This window comes from Procambarus clarkii, chromosome 23, assembly GCF_040958095.1.
Source record: "Procambarus clarkii isolate CNS0578487 chromosome 23, FALCON_Pclarkii_2.0, whole genome shotgun sequence".
Classification (NCBI taxonomy): Eukaryota; Metazoa; Arthropoda; class Malacostraca; order Decapoda; family Cambaridae; genus Procambarus; species Procambarus clarkii.
Genome location: NC_091172.1, coordinates 10,194,838 through 10,207,794, shown reverse-complemented (window position 1 = coordinate 10,207,794; position 12,957 = coordinate 10,194,838). Strand labels below are relative to the sequence as shown.

The 12,957-nt window shown below is 46.7% G+C and overlaps 1 protein-coding gene across 1 annotated transcript in view; it reads left to right on the top strand.

Annotated features, from left to right (window-relative positions):
- Positions 1 to 12,957, top strand: part of Dbp21E2 (putative ATP-dependent RNA helicase Dbp21E2) — a 78,344-nt gene that overhangs the window by 50,290 nt on the left and 15,097 nt on the right. The window contains exon 10 of the mRNA XM_045751563.2: positions 444 to 627. Within this exon, the coding sequence (XP_045607519.1) occupies positions 444 to 627 (184 nt within the window). The remainder of the gene's footprint in view (positions 1 to 443; positions 628 to 12,957) is intronic.

Below are 12,957 nucleotides of genomic sequence, written 5' to 3'. Positions count from 1 at the left end.
TGCTTTCAAAATACTGTATATTCCATTCATGAATTTTATGGGCAAAAGCTAAACAAAAATCTTGATTAGAAGATTGAGTGAAAGGCAAATAATGTGTTACTGGCATAGGAGGCATGGGACAAGTCCATTCCTGACCTCCAGCTAATTTTGTGTAACAAAAAACAATCTCAGTCTGTTAAAATGTTATTCCATATTATCATACTAATATCAGTGATTAGCTAGAAGGATTTCTAGCTAATCACTTGTACTCTTCGAACATTAACTTCATCCTTTTCTCTCCTTCAATCCACAGATTTTACCTTCATATTGATACGTCTGTCCACAAAATTGTAACATTATCTTGCAATAATCCTACTTTCTTCCTTAGATATTAAACAGGTTAAGTTTTCCTCTTCAGTGTTAGATGAAATTAATAAAAAAAAAATTTTTCTTGATTACAACAGCAACTATAGCAAGACATGTGATTGGGTTTCCTTATTCCTAAATGAGAATGGTGTGTCGTGCGTCAATCTTAATGGTAATATGGCAGCTAAATTTAGAGAAGGTCGCTTCGAATCCTTCCAATCTGGCCAGGTGCTGGCCCTCTCCTGTACCGATTTAACATCACGTGGTTTAGATACCATTAAAGTAAGTCATAATCTTACATGTTCCAAAATTATTTCTGGGAAGGCTCTCATAATAGCTCCCTGGGCTTGAGCACTTGTACTGTCATGCCTTAGGCAATCATACCAGGCCTCGCCCTACTATTCTGGGATAAAAACAAAACTTGGTCATCTATACTAGGCTAAGGGAGCTTTGGGATCAAAGATAGATCTAAAACCTAGAAATAACCCACCAGTATTAACAAATTAAGCGACTGCTTGTAGATGGTGGCATAGGTCAGAGTCCCATCCACTCGCCCACTTCTCCACTTCTCTTACTTGCCTGGTGTCTGTCCTTGCAACACTGCTCTAACTAGACCGTATTATTCCATACCTTCAACTAAGTGGTGTTGGCTATCCTTAGAACGATAGTTTATGATGGGCCATTGCTTTATGCTTTACGATTGTGTTTTCTGGGGAAACCCCTTGTGGCTTACTGAAGCTATCTCACTGAGATAGCTCCCAAGTACTAGGTTACATCAGCTGTGGAGCTCTTTTGGCCTAGTGGAGACCAAAGCTAGAACCTGGCCTCCTTCACAGAGGCACGGAGAGCAGGTAACACTCCATCACCTCACTGGGAAAGTATCCAGAAAGTTAGCGAACCAATACAAATCACTGCCAAATCACTGCTGGGTTCAAAGGAAACCTGCCAAACGAACATCCCAAACAGTGTAAACAAACGAAACTAGTATGAGATTGATAGCAACCCTCCCTTCTTTCCCCACACCTGCCAGTGAGGAGGAGCCTGGAGCTCTGGGTGTCACACAACTTTCTAAGTCTGTTCTATCGCTGATGTAGACAGCACCTGTTGTCCACTGAAGGATTCCTGGATCATAAACTAGCCACACAGGTCCCGTTGCTTCTCAGCTAAGTGCCAGCCTTCCTTGGGCCTTGATTGATGATTGATAAAGATTAAGCCACCCAAGAGGTGGCACGGGCATGAATAGCCCGTAAGTGGTACAATTTTTTTTTTTCTCAGTATTCTGAGGTTGCATTTAACCATCAAGCTGTTATCGCGGGGGAGGATACTGCTTCACAGTCTTTATGAGGGTGTCCAGCTGCTGGACACCTTTGTTGACCAGGAGAGTGGCTGTGTTGATGGCTTCAGGGTGGCCACTGCATGATTCAGGAACTCTTAAAGCTCTTCTAAGGTCATTGGTTGCTTCACATTCCAGTAGATAGTGAAGTAATGGCTTTTCTGTGACAGTTTGGCAGAAGATGCACTCTCTCTGTCGGGGTTCACCAATCTCCCAGTTGCATCTGTAACCTAGACGTAGTCTATATAACCTAATTGCTATTTCCCTGTGGATTCCTTTTGGGATATTTAACCTTTCTAATTTGGTTGCCTGAAGATACCATGTTGCAGATGGCGAACCTTCAGCTATTCTCTGGTGTAGGTCGGCTTTGTTGAGATGTGAGAGTTTTTTGGTGATGATGTTTTTTATGTTCTCTAGGCTGGGTTGAATTGTTTTATGTATCACTGGATGACGAGTTGCCAATTTAGCAATTTCATCAGCTTTTTCATTTAATGGGATTCCAATATGGGATGGGATCCAGTTTAAAGTTATGTTGAGTCCTTTGCCTTTAGCGACTGCTCCAAGATACAAAATGGTGGTAATTATTTCCACATTATCTTTCCACTGTTTTTGTCCTAGTATTTGAAGTGCAGCTTTTGAGTCTGTGTGTATGATTGCATTTTGAGTGTTTTGTGCAATCACATATGCGAATGCCTGTTGTATGGCAAACAGCTCAGTTTGGGTTGATGATACTAGTCCTCCCAGTCTCCAATATGCCTGTACGCTGGTCGTGCAAAGAGCAGCGCCAGCACTCTCATATTCTGTGTCCACCGATCCGTCTGTGAAGATGTGGGTGGCTCCTGCTACTGCTATGCTATACATTTGCTCTTCTATTATGCGCCTTAGGATTGTCGGATCATAGGCAGCCTTTTTCATTGGGAGACTTTCTATTACTATTTTGAAAGTAGGCTCTTCCCACGGCTCGGAAGGAGTGTAATTTGGGTGTGGATGATCACCCTCTCTATCAAGAATCATGTTTTTTAAATGTAGTCTGTTTAGGACTTTTCCTGCTCTTGCAACCCAAGAGTTTCCATTGTTTTGGCCTAGTCCAACCACCAAGGCCTGCTGTACTGGGATTGGATCAGAAGAAATAATTATCTTACTGATAATTGTAGCTGTTCTTTGTGATATTCTTTCTTGTAGAGAGGGCAAACCCGTCTCCAGTCTAAGAGTTTAAAGCCTGGTCCACATGGGGGCTCCCAGTGCAGCTCTCATAGCATTGTTTTGGGCAACTTCAAGCTTTTTCCACTGTTGGTGTGATAGATTTGTGAGTGCAGGTGCGGCATAATCGATCACTGATCTGACTGCCTGTACATAGTATGTGCGAAGGACTTGCAGATTGGCTCCTCCAGAAAGGGAGGTTAGCGACCTGAGGATTGCCGTCCGGGCCGCAGTTCGCTCTCTCAAGTAAGTGACCTCAGCATTAAAATTCATGTGTGTGTCCAGGATGATTCCTAGATACTGATAGGTGTCGACCCATTCTATTGGTTGACCCTGTACTGTGAGTTGGATGTTGGGCTTCGCTATTTTTATGGGCATGGCCTTTGACTTTGAGGGGTTGAGTTTGATCCCAATCTGTTTTGCCTCTTTACTGATGCAGTCTAAGCATTTGGGTGCAAGGCGCGCCGCATCCCTTCCTTTTATGATGATGACAAAGTCGTCCGCGTAGTTTAGCAGCCTGCAGTGATGTGGGAGTTTCAACCTCATTATTCTTTCCATTAAACAGTTGAAGAGAAGAGGGCTGAGAATACCTCCTTGCGGTGTACCATTTTCATGTCTTTTGTACTCAGAGACTGTGCCATGAAGTTTTACTCTTGCTTCTCTGTTTATGAGACAGTTTTTGGTCCAGGAGAGCAGGTTGCCTCTGACCTCTTTGTCAATGAGGCAGCAGAGAATAGCTGGGGCGCTAGCCAGTTCAAAGGCTTTTTCGAGGTCCAGGAATATCAGCATTCCTGGTCTGTCATTCAAGTGGGCTAACAGAGTTGTAATACATTCCACTGTGCCAACCCCTCTTCTATAGGCATACATATCATGGTGCAGTTTAGGCATTTTCCACTCCAGTCTGTTGAGTGCCATTCTGTCAGCCGTCTTGGCTGCACAGCTTTGGAGAGAGATGGGCCTGGGATTAGCTGGATCTTTGGGTTTTGGGATCGGCACTATGTCTGCTCTATTCCAAGCAGAAGGTCTAGTTTGAGAAGTCCAGGCTAAATTAATTAACCTTAGGTATGCAGCGTCTCCCTCTGGGCCGAGGTTTCTAATCATTTTATAGGTTATTTTGTCGGCTCCAGGGGATGTATCCTTGGAGTTTTTCTTAGCCCGATTGAGCTCATCCAGTGTGAAGGGGGCATTAGTGTCAGAGACTTCTTCACATGCTGTAAGGATTCTGTGTCACCTTTCTTCCTCTAGTCCGGTCTGTCCTGCTAATACATCTGGTGGAAGTTGATTGCTGGCTGCTCTCTCTGCAAACCTCGTTGCCAGTACTTCGGCTTCCTGTTGATGATCCTTGGGGTGTGGAGCTTTAGGTGTTTTATTCCCTTTGGCCCGGTGAATTTGCTGCCACATCTCTCCGAGAGAGGTGTGTTCATTCAGGTGTGAACACCATTCCAGCCTCTTTTGTTCTTTTATTTGTCTGGTCTCTTGATGTACATGTTCCTTGACCTCACAAAGTAAGATCCTGTTGCGGTCACTTGGCTGCTTTTTGTATAGCTTTCTTGTTCTATTGAGTCTATGGTTGAGTTCTTTGACACGTTCGCAATAGTACCAATGATCTTTATGGTGTCTGGTGGACTGTTTTTTTAGTGGGATTGAGTGGTTGGCTGCACTTTGAATCGCTTTGACAAATTCTTGTTCTGCCTGATTAATGTCTTTGGGAAGATCATAGTTTCTTTGCCACTCTGAAATGAGGTTTTGAAATAGGTCCCAGTTTGCTAAAGCAAAGTTCCAGGCTTCAGATGGAGGCGGAGGTGGGGTGGGTAGGTCTAACTGAAGATCAATTTGGACCCCATAGTGGTCGCTTGTGAGTGTGGGCTCAACTGACCATGTTGCTGCATCTCTTAGGGAGGCTGAAACGAAGGTTAGGTCTAATCTGCCTCCTTGGATGTGGGTAGGTTCATTCTTGTTTAGGATTTGTATTTCTGGAAGCTGGTCCAGTAGATGTGTAATGTGTATGCCGGCTTCATTTGTTCTGTTCAAGCCCAGTGCCAATCGATGATGGGCATTAAAATTGGGCCTTGGGCCTTGTCATATGGAGGCCATTTGCTTCACATTGTTCTTTATTTTAGTTAATTTCACAAGTGCATTTTCTGTCTGGTTTGTGATGTATGGGCCTGGCTCTTCGGGCACTTTGAGCTCCATGTGCTATGGCTATCTTCCCTGTGTTATGGGTGTTTGGTCCTTCTGTCTAGACTCTCTGGTTAGGGTGCACTGGGAGTTCATGCACTGGTTTTACACTGCATACCGAGGTCGTCCTTCACTGCTATGTTAATTAGTCTGTTGGTCTACTTATATAATTCCTGGGTGTCCTGTTTGATCAGTTCTTTGGGACATGGTAATCCCCTGCAGGTTTTGGTGTGGTCTATGGATATTACCTCTGAACCTGCTCTTACCTTGTGCAAGTTTGAGAGCATCATCTGTACCATGGGGCAACGATCATTCTTTCTGCCTCCACCATGCTGCCTGTTGCATTGGTGATACCTACGACCCTGAGTTTTGTGGGGTTTGTTTCCCCTTGTGGCTCCTCTCTGACCCTCCAAGTGAAGCATAAGCTTAACTGGCAGCTGCTGACCTGTGGGATTGGTTTACCTGTCTTCAGCATTTCCAGCTTTGTGCCCAATTGGATGCCCCAGAATTGATATGTTTATTTTCTGTGGAGAGCCCCTTCGGCTCCCCAGAGCTATACCGGGCTGATGTGTATATATTAGACCGTGGCAACAGTCAGTCGAAGGAGTTCTAAGCCCACCGGGGACCAGAGCCAGAACCTGGCCCCCCTCAAGAGAGGCACAGGGAGCAATGGCCTAAAGACACCCCGTGTCATTAGAAGCAGTCTTTGTCTGCCATCTACCAGGTCAGGCACCCAGAAAGGTAGGAATTTCAAAACAAACTACTGTAATTACCTAAGTGTAATTACCTAAGTGTAGTTACAGGATGAGAGCTACGCTCGTGGTGTCCCGTCTTCCCAGCACTCTTTGTCATATAACGCTTTGAAACTACTGACGGTCTTGGCCTCCACCACCTTCTCACTTAACTTGTTCCAACCGTCTACCACTCTATTTGCGAAGGTGAATTTTCTTATATTTCTTCGGCATCTGTGTTTAGCTAGTTTAAATCTATGACCTCTTGTTCTTGAAGTTCCAGGTCTCAGGAAGTCTTCCCTGTCGATTTTGTCAATTCCTGTTACTATTTTGTATGTAGTGATCATATCACCTCTTTTTCTTCTGTCTTCTAGTTTTGGCATATTTAATGCTTCTAACCTCTCCTCGTAGCTCTTGCCCTTCAGTTCTGGGAGCCACTTAGTAGCATGTCTTTGCACCTTTTCCAGTTTGTTGATGTGCTTCTTAAGATATGGGCACCACACAACAGCTGCATATTCTAGCTTTGGCCTAACAAAAGTCATGAACAATTTCTTTAGTATATCGCCATCCATGTATTTAAATGCAATTCTGAAGTTAGAAAGCATAGCATAGGCTCCTTGCACAATATTCTTTATGTGGTCCTCAGGTGATAGTTTTCTATCTAGAACCACTCCTAGATCTCTTTCTTTATCAGAATTCTTTAAAGATTTCTCACATAATATATAGGTTGTGTGGGGTCTATGTTCTCCTATTCCACATTCCATAACATGACATTTATTAACATTAAATTCCATTTGCCAAGTGGTGCTCCATATACTTATTTTGTCCAGGTCTTTTTGAAGGGCATGACAGTCATCTAAATTTCTTATCCTTCCTATTATCTTAGCATCATCAGCAAACATGTTCATATAATTCTGTATACCAACTGGTAGATCATTTATGTACACAATAAACATCACTGGTGCAAGAACTGAACCCACTCCACTTGTGACATTTCTCCATTCTGATACATTGCCTCTGATTACTGCCCTCATTTTTCTATCAGTCAGAAAATTTTTCATCCATGATAGAAGCTTACCTGTCACCCCTCCAATATTTTCCAGTTTCCAGAACAACCTCTTATGTGGAACTCTGTCGAAAGCCTTTTTTAGGTCCAGATAGATGCAGTCAACCCAACCATCTCTTTCCTGTAATATCTCTGTGGCTCGATCATAGAAACTGAGTAAATTCGATACACAGGATCTTCCAGATCGAAAACCATACTGTCTGTCTGATATTATATCATTTCTCTCTAGGTGTTCTACCCATTTAGTTTTGATTAGTTTTTCCAATACTTTCACTATTACACTTGTCAATGATACAGGTCTATAATTGAGGGGGTCTTCCCTGCTGCCACTTTTGTAGATTGGAACTATGTTAGCCTGTTTCCACCCGTCTGCTACGATTCCTGTACACAGGGATGCCTGAAAGATCAGGTGAAGTGGAATGCTGAGCTCAGATGCACATTCTCTCAGAACCCATGGTGAAACGCCATCTGGGCCAGCTGCTTTGTTCTTACCGAGCTCCTTGAGCATTTTTTCCACTTCGTCTCTAGACACCTCTATGTGTTCTATGTTGTTCTCTGGAATTCTTATTGTATCTGGTTCCCTAAAGATTTCATTTTGTACAAACACACTTTGGAACTTTTCGTTTAGTGTTTCACACATTTCCTTTTCATCTTCCGTGAATCTATTTCCCATTTTCAACCTCTGAATATTATCCTTTACCTGCAATTTGTTGTTTATGAATTTATAGAATAGACCTGGTTCTGTTTTACATTTGTCCGCAATCCCTTTTTCAAAATTTCTTTCTGCCTCTCTCCTCACTGCCGTGTAGTTGTTTCTCGCATCTTTGTATCGCTGGTATGTTTGGGGGTTCGGCCTCTTCCTGTATTGATTCCATTTTTGTGTCTTTCGGTCTCTAGCCCTCTCGCAATTTCTATTGAACCAATCCTGTTTCCTAGTTCTGCATCTCTGTTTTGGTATAAATTTTTTTGTGCCTTTATCATATATTTCACAAAACTTGCCATACATCTCATTCACTTCCTTGCCTAGCATCAAGTCTGTCCAATTATACTCACTAAAAAAATTTCTAAGGTCACCATAATGTCCTCTCCTGAAGTCTGGTTTTTCAACTGCTTCAACCTCCTTATTTTCTTCCAGCTTATAACGCATTGCATACTTTATTCCCAAAAAGACATGGTCACTTTTACCCAAGGGAGGAAGGTACTGAATGTCAAATATCTCTTCCTCCTTCCTGGTAAATATCAAATCTAGCATGGAGGGAACGTCCCCTTCCCTCATCCTCGTAGCTTGTTTAACATGTTGATACAAGAATGTTTCCAGGATGAGGTCTACAAATTTACAGGTCCAAAAATCTTCTGTTTTAGCTTCATATGCTTCCCAGTCTATGGATTTCAAGTTGAAGTCACCGACTATCAACAGTCGTGATCTATCGTTATCCGCTCTCGCTATAATCTCTCTCATTATTGTTATAAGACCTTCACGTTTACTATCTAGCTCCTCCTTTGACCATGTGCTGCTTGGCGGTGGACTATATGCATTTATCATCATTAGTTTATCATCCTCATAGCAGATCTCTAGTGCTATTATGTCAACTTCTTGTGGATTGGCAGTCATTATTTCCTTCACCTTTAGGTGTTCTTTCACCAGCACAGCAACGCCACCGCCTTTCCTAATTTTTCTGTCCCGTCTCCAAATTGAGTAGCCCCTTGGGAATATGACCTCATTTAAAATTACATCTTCAAGTTTTGTCTCCGTGAGTGCAACAATGTCTGGTGTCTGCAGCTGTATTACATCACTTAACTCCAGTATCTTCGATCTCACTCCATCTATGTTGGTGTATGCAATCTTCAGGAACTTGTTCCCCCTCTCCTTATTCTTCACTCCCCCTCTCTCTATTGATTTTGTTGGTTTGCCTTTATGTACCACTTTACTGGTTTGCCTACCCCTATCACTTTGTAGAAAAAAGAATTTATTTCTTCTTCATTCCTGCTCTCATTTAAATGTTTTGCCTCGGCGAGGTTCAGTTTCAGCTTCTCTCTATCAGTTCAACTGTTGAACTGTCAGTTCAAGAGGCTGTTGTGTTGGTGACGGTCGATCGCTCTGGCTCCACTCTTTGCGCAGTGCTGCAGTGCGGTGTTGTTGTTTTGCTGGGGTGTGAGCCAGAAGTAACACAAGAGTACTGGGGTTGCATGCACCTAGGGCTACCTTCCCTAGGTGCCCCGTAAGTACTCTGGGATAACCGGTTAGCAGTACCTCGCCTGGGCTTCCCTTAGCAGTCAGTCTAAGGGCCCTGGAAACCCCCTTTGGAGCTCAGTGGTTCAATGTAGGAGACCTCTTGAGTCCCACCTTGCCTTGTGCGAGTTTGAAGGTTGCTCTGTCCCCTTGTCTCAGGGTGACACTCGTTGTCTGCCTCCGCCTTGCTGCCTGTTGGGGTCAGTGACACCTATGACCCGGAGTCCTGCGAGTGGTGTTCTTTGCTTGTACTCGATTCACCAGTCCACTGAGACTGATATTCGGGTGCAGGCAGCTTTAACGTTGCATGCGAGGTTTAGGTAGCAGCAACGTTTGAGGTTGGTTGCCTTTCCAGATGCCCTGCAGCTGCCCCGCTGAATTATACTGGTAGTGAGACTCAGGCGGCTTAGGGGGATTGCCCTTTCCTGATCGGCGGCGAAGGCATTCGAGCCTGGTCCTCCTGCTGGAGCTTTTGGACCACGCCAGCGGGCCCCCTTCATCCCTGCTTTTCCGGTGGACTCTGCTTTTTCTCCCAAAGGCAGAGGGTTTGGCGGACGGCTTGGCCCCGGATCCTGAAGTGGAAGATTCCGGGGCTGGGGAGGAGTTGACTTGGGGGGGGAGGGGCCTAAGCTCCACTTGTCCCTGCTTGGGTGTTTGGTACCCTTGGCACGGGGCTTGTTGTTACAGGGGGAGGGGGTTTTCCCATCCCCCCTCCCTGTACGATTTTGTTATGAGTTCAACTCCTCCTCGGGTTCGATTCCAAGTTCCCTTGGGTTCTTCGGTTCCCTCCTTCTGAAGGTTTTTGACTTCCTGCATCTCACCGAGGAAGGTGTGGGAGGTCCTTGCCACTTACCTCCTGCAAGACCCGGATTACGTCTCGATAATGAAGCCGCCGCCTTTTGAGTTTGGCTCCTCTTTTCATTATTGGGGGCATTACAAGGTGCCGGAGTCTTCCTGGCTGGCAGACTGCCTTTTATTTCATTGGGGGCTTGGCATTCGTCCTGACAGACTGCTCACTTGAATGGCGAGAGTTGCCTACGGTCTTTCAGGTTTTCCTGGGGGTGAGTTGGAGCACCTCAATGCGTGCTTGTTCGCCTCCATCCTTCCTTCTGATGTTGGCCAGGTGCGGCTCCCTTTCAGCATCCCTGGTGGCCGAGGATTTGTGCGCCCGTGGGCACTTGGCTTCGGTCTTGCGCTTCTTTTCCCTGCTGGAGCTGTCTTCGGGCTGGCTCATGGTGGGTGTGGAAGAGCTGGGTTCTGGGCCAGTGTCCAGTGTGCTTGCATTGGCAGCTCAGGTGCTGGCTGCCTTGGTGAAGTTGTATGCACCGTTTCTGAGGGAGGCGGTGTCTGTTCATCACTTCTCGCCTCGCATGCTGACAGGTGGTGCTCGTCCATTTTTGGAATCGTCTTGGGTCCTGGCTCTTAGATTTTCATCCCCTTTTTGTCTGTTGCTGTTTGCAGAGTCTGTGGTGGTGCACCTTCTGCAGGCGGCTTTGTCTAGTTGACACACCAGCTCTTGGGGTTCCTTCAGTCGTCGTAAACTAGTAGTGCTAGATTCGGGTCTGGCCCTCATGCGGAGTCGTTAGCTCAGTGATCGATCTGAGTGTCAATCGAGCTCTCGTAGGGGTTTTCGGCCCTTTCACTGTTCGCCCTATTGGCGGGGCGATAGGGGGGAGGCTCACATTGTTTTTTTTCGCCTGGTCCCACGACTCGTGGGCTATTCGGGTCATTTTCCTCCGGCCTGCAGTGGCTTTGCTTCTTTCCTTCTCCTTCGGGGGGAATTGGGGCTTGCGGGTCGGGCCTCTTTCCCTGCGCTCTGTGTGGTTTCCTGGAGTGGGTTTCCCACCTGTTTTCAGTTCCAAAATGGGACTGGGCAGATCTGCGATTCGTACTGGACTTGTCCCATCTGATCCCCTGGGTCTTTTGCCCCCCTCCTTTCAGATGACCACTCTGATCCAGTGTTCAGGGACTGGCTCGGTTTTGTCGTGGAGTGATAGACTTGCAGCTTTCGCTGCCTTTCTTCCAGTTTGGATCTGGCACCTTGCATGTCCACACGCCTTAACCGGGTCGTGGTGACCTGTTTGAGTTCTGGCTTACCTCGACGATTGGCTGGTGTGGGCTCCCAGCCAATCCGCGTGTCTGCTCGCCAGGGATTTGGTTAATTACCAGCTCGCCGGGTTCGGGTTCTTGGTGTACTGGAAGAAGTCGCATTTGGTTCCCTCTCAGGTTCGGACTGGGCTGGGTCTTGTGTGGGACTCTCAGACCGCTTCCTTGTCTCTCCCTCTGGCGGCGTTGTTGCAGCTGCAGTCCTGCTTACGACTGTTTTTGGAGGGCACCCGGGTCACACGTTGGTTGTATGGGCGGCGGTGCGGGAGCCTGATCTTGGCCGTGCTGGTCTACCCATCGGGTCAGATCTGGCTTCAGTGAATGTTCTGGTTTCTTCGGGGGCGTCCCTTCCACCGCTCTCGTGGTCGCTGTGTTCGGATCCCGGGAGCCTTGCGTCGGCTGCTGCATCGCCGGCTTCCTCTTGAGGGTTTTTTCAGGGTTCTATGCCCTGACACCTTCCCGAGTCCTCGCTCGATGTTTTCACAGATGCCTTGTCTCTCAGCTCGGTGACCCGTGGTCACCGGACCAGCCAGAATCAGTGGAGTCCGTCCTTCTGTTGGGCTCACAGCACAGCGTAGGAGTTCACGGTGGTGTGGCATTCGCTTCAGAGGGTTCGTGTTGCTCGTGGAGGTGACTTGTATGCTGAGTTCTCGGGGTTTGACTCTCCTGGCAGTGTCAAACATCCTGGCAGATAGACTGTCTCAGTTCATTCCTCTACCCATGGAATGGACAGTTGACACAGACTCGTTCAGTTGGCTCTGCCGGACGTACGGACACTTAGAGGTGGTTCTCTTCACATCGATTTGGTCGAGGCGTCTTCCAGTGTATGTACTCACCTAATTGTGCTTGCGTGGGTCGAGCTCTGGCTCTTTGGTCCCGCCTCTCAACTGTCAATCAACTGGTGAAAAGTGTATGTGGCGCACTTACCAGACTGAGAGATCGTCGGGGTCGATGCCTTTCAGCTGGACTGGCCGAGTTGGAGTTACCTGTACCTCTTCCCACCAGTTCGGTTGTTGCCCCGGGTCCTGGTTAGCTTAGAGAGACTTACCAGGGATGAGTAATCCTGTTGGCTCTGTGATAGCCGGCCCAGCCATGGTTTCAGGCGCTTCGTGCTCAATGTCTGAACCCGAGGGTCTTCCCGCGGCTCCGCCTCTTTTAGCAGATCAGTCCATTCCGGTATGTGGCTGGTTCGATCTTCTCTGCTTCTCACGTCTGGTCTTTTTGACGTGGGTTTATCACCACTTGTATGGTGATCAGGTGGCTTAGTTGGTGTCCCACCTGCGAGTTCGTCTCGACGGCAGTATGAAATTTCCTGGCGGTCTTTTCGGTACTTGTCTCTTCGTATGTTGTCTTCAATTTCTGGTCAGGTTGTTTTGTCCTTTCTCTCTAGGATGTTTCAGGACCGTCTTCTTATGCCAAATACTGTCGCCTCGTTTCGGGTGCTGCTGGCGGAGCCGCTGCAGCTTGCATTTGGGGTGGATGTCACTTCTGCTCCATTCCACAAGCTTTCTCGGGCGTTGTTTTCACCACCAGCCTGCTCATGTGCTGCCAGAGCTGTCTTGGTTGTTGCACCGGGTGCTCTCTTCTACCTTCTCCTCTGTTTGGAGTGGGCCCCTCGGTTCAGGACTGTTTTTCTACAGCTCTTTACTTGTTGGCATTGGCCTCTGGGGGTCGGGTCAAAGAGTTTCATGCGCTCCTCTGGCGCAGGGGTTTCTGCTCTTTCGGTCCGGGTAGTCTTTTCTTAGTTTGCAGCCGTCTCCTTCTTTTC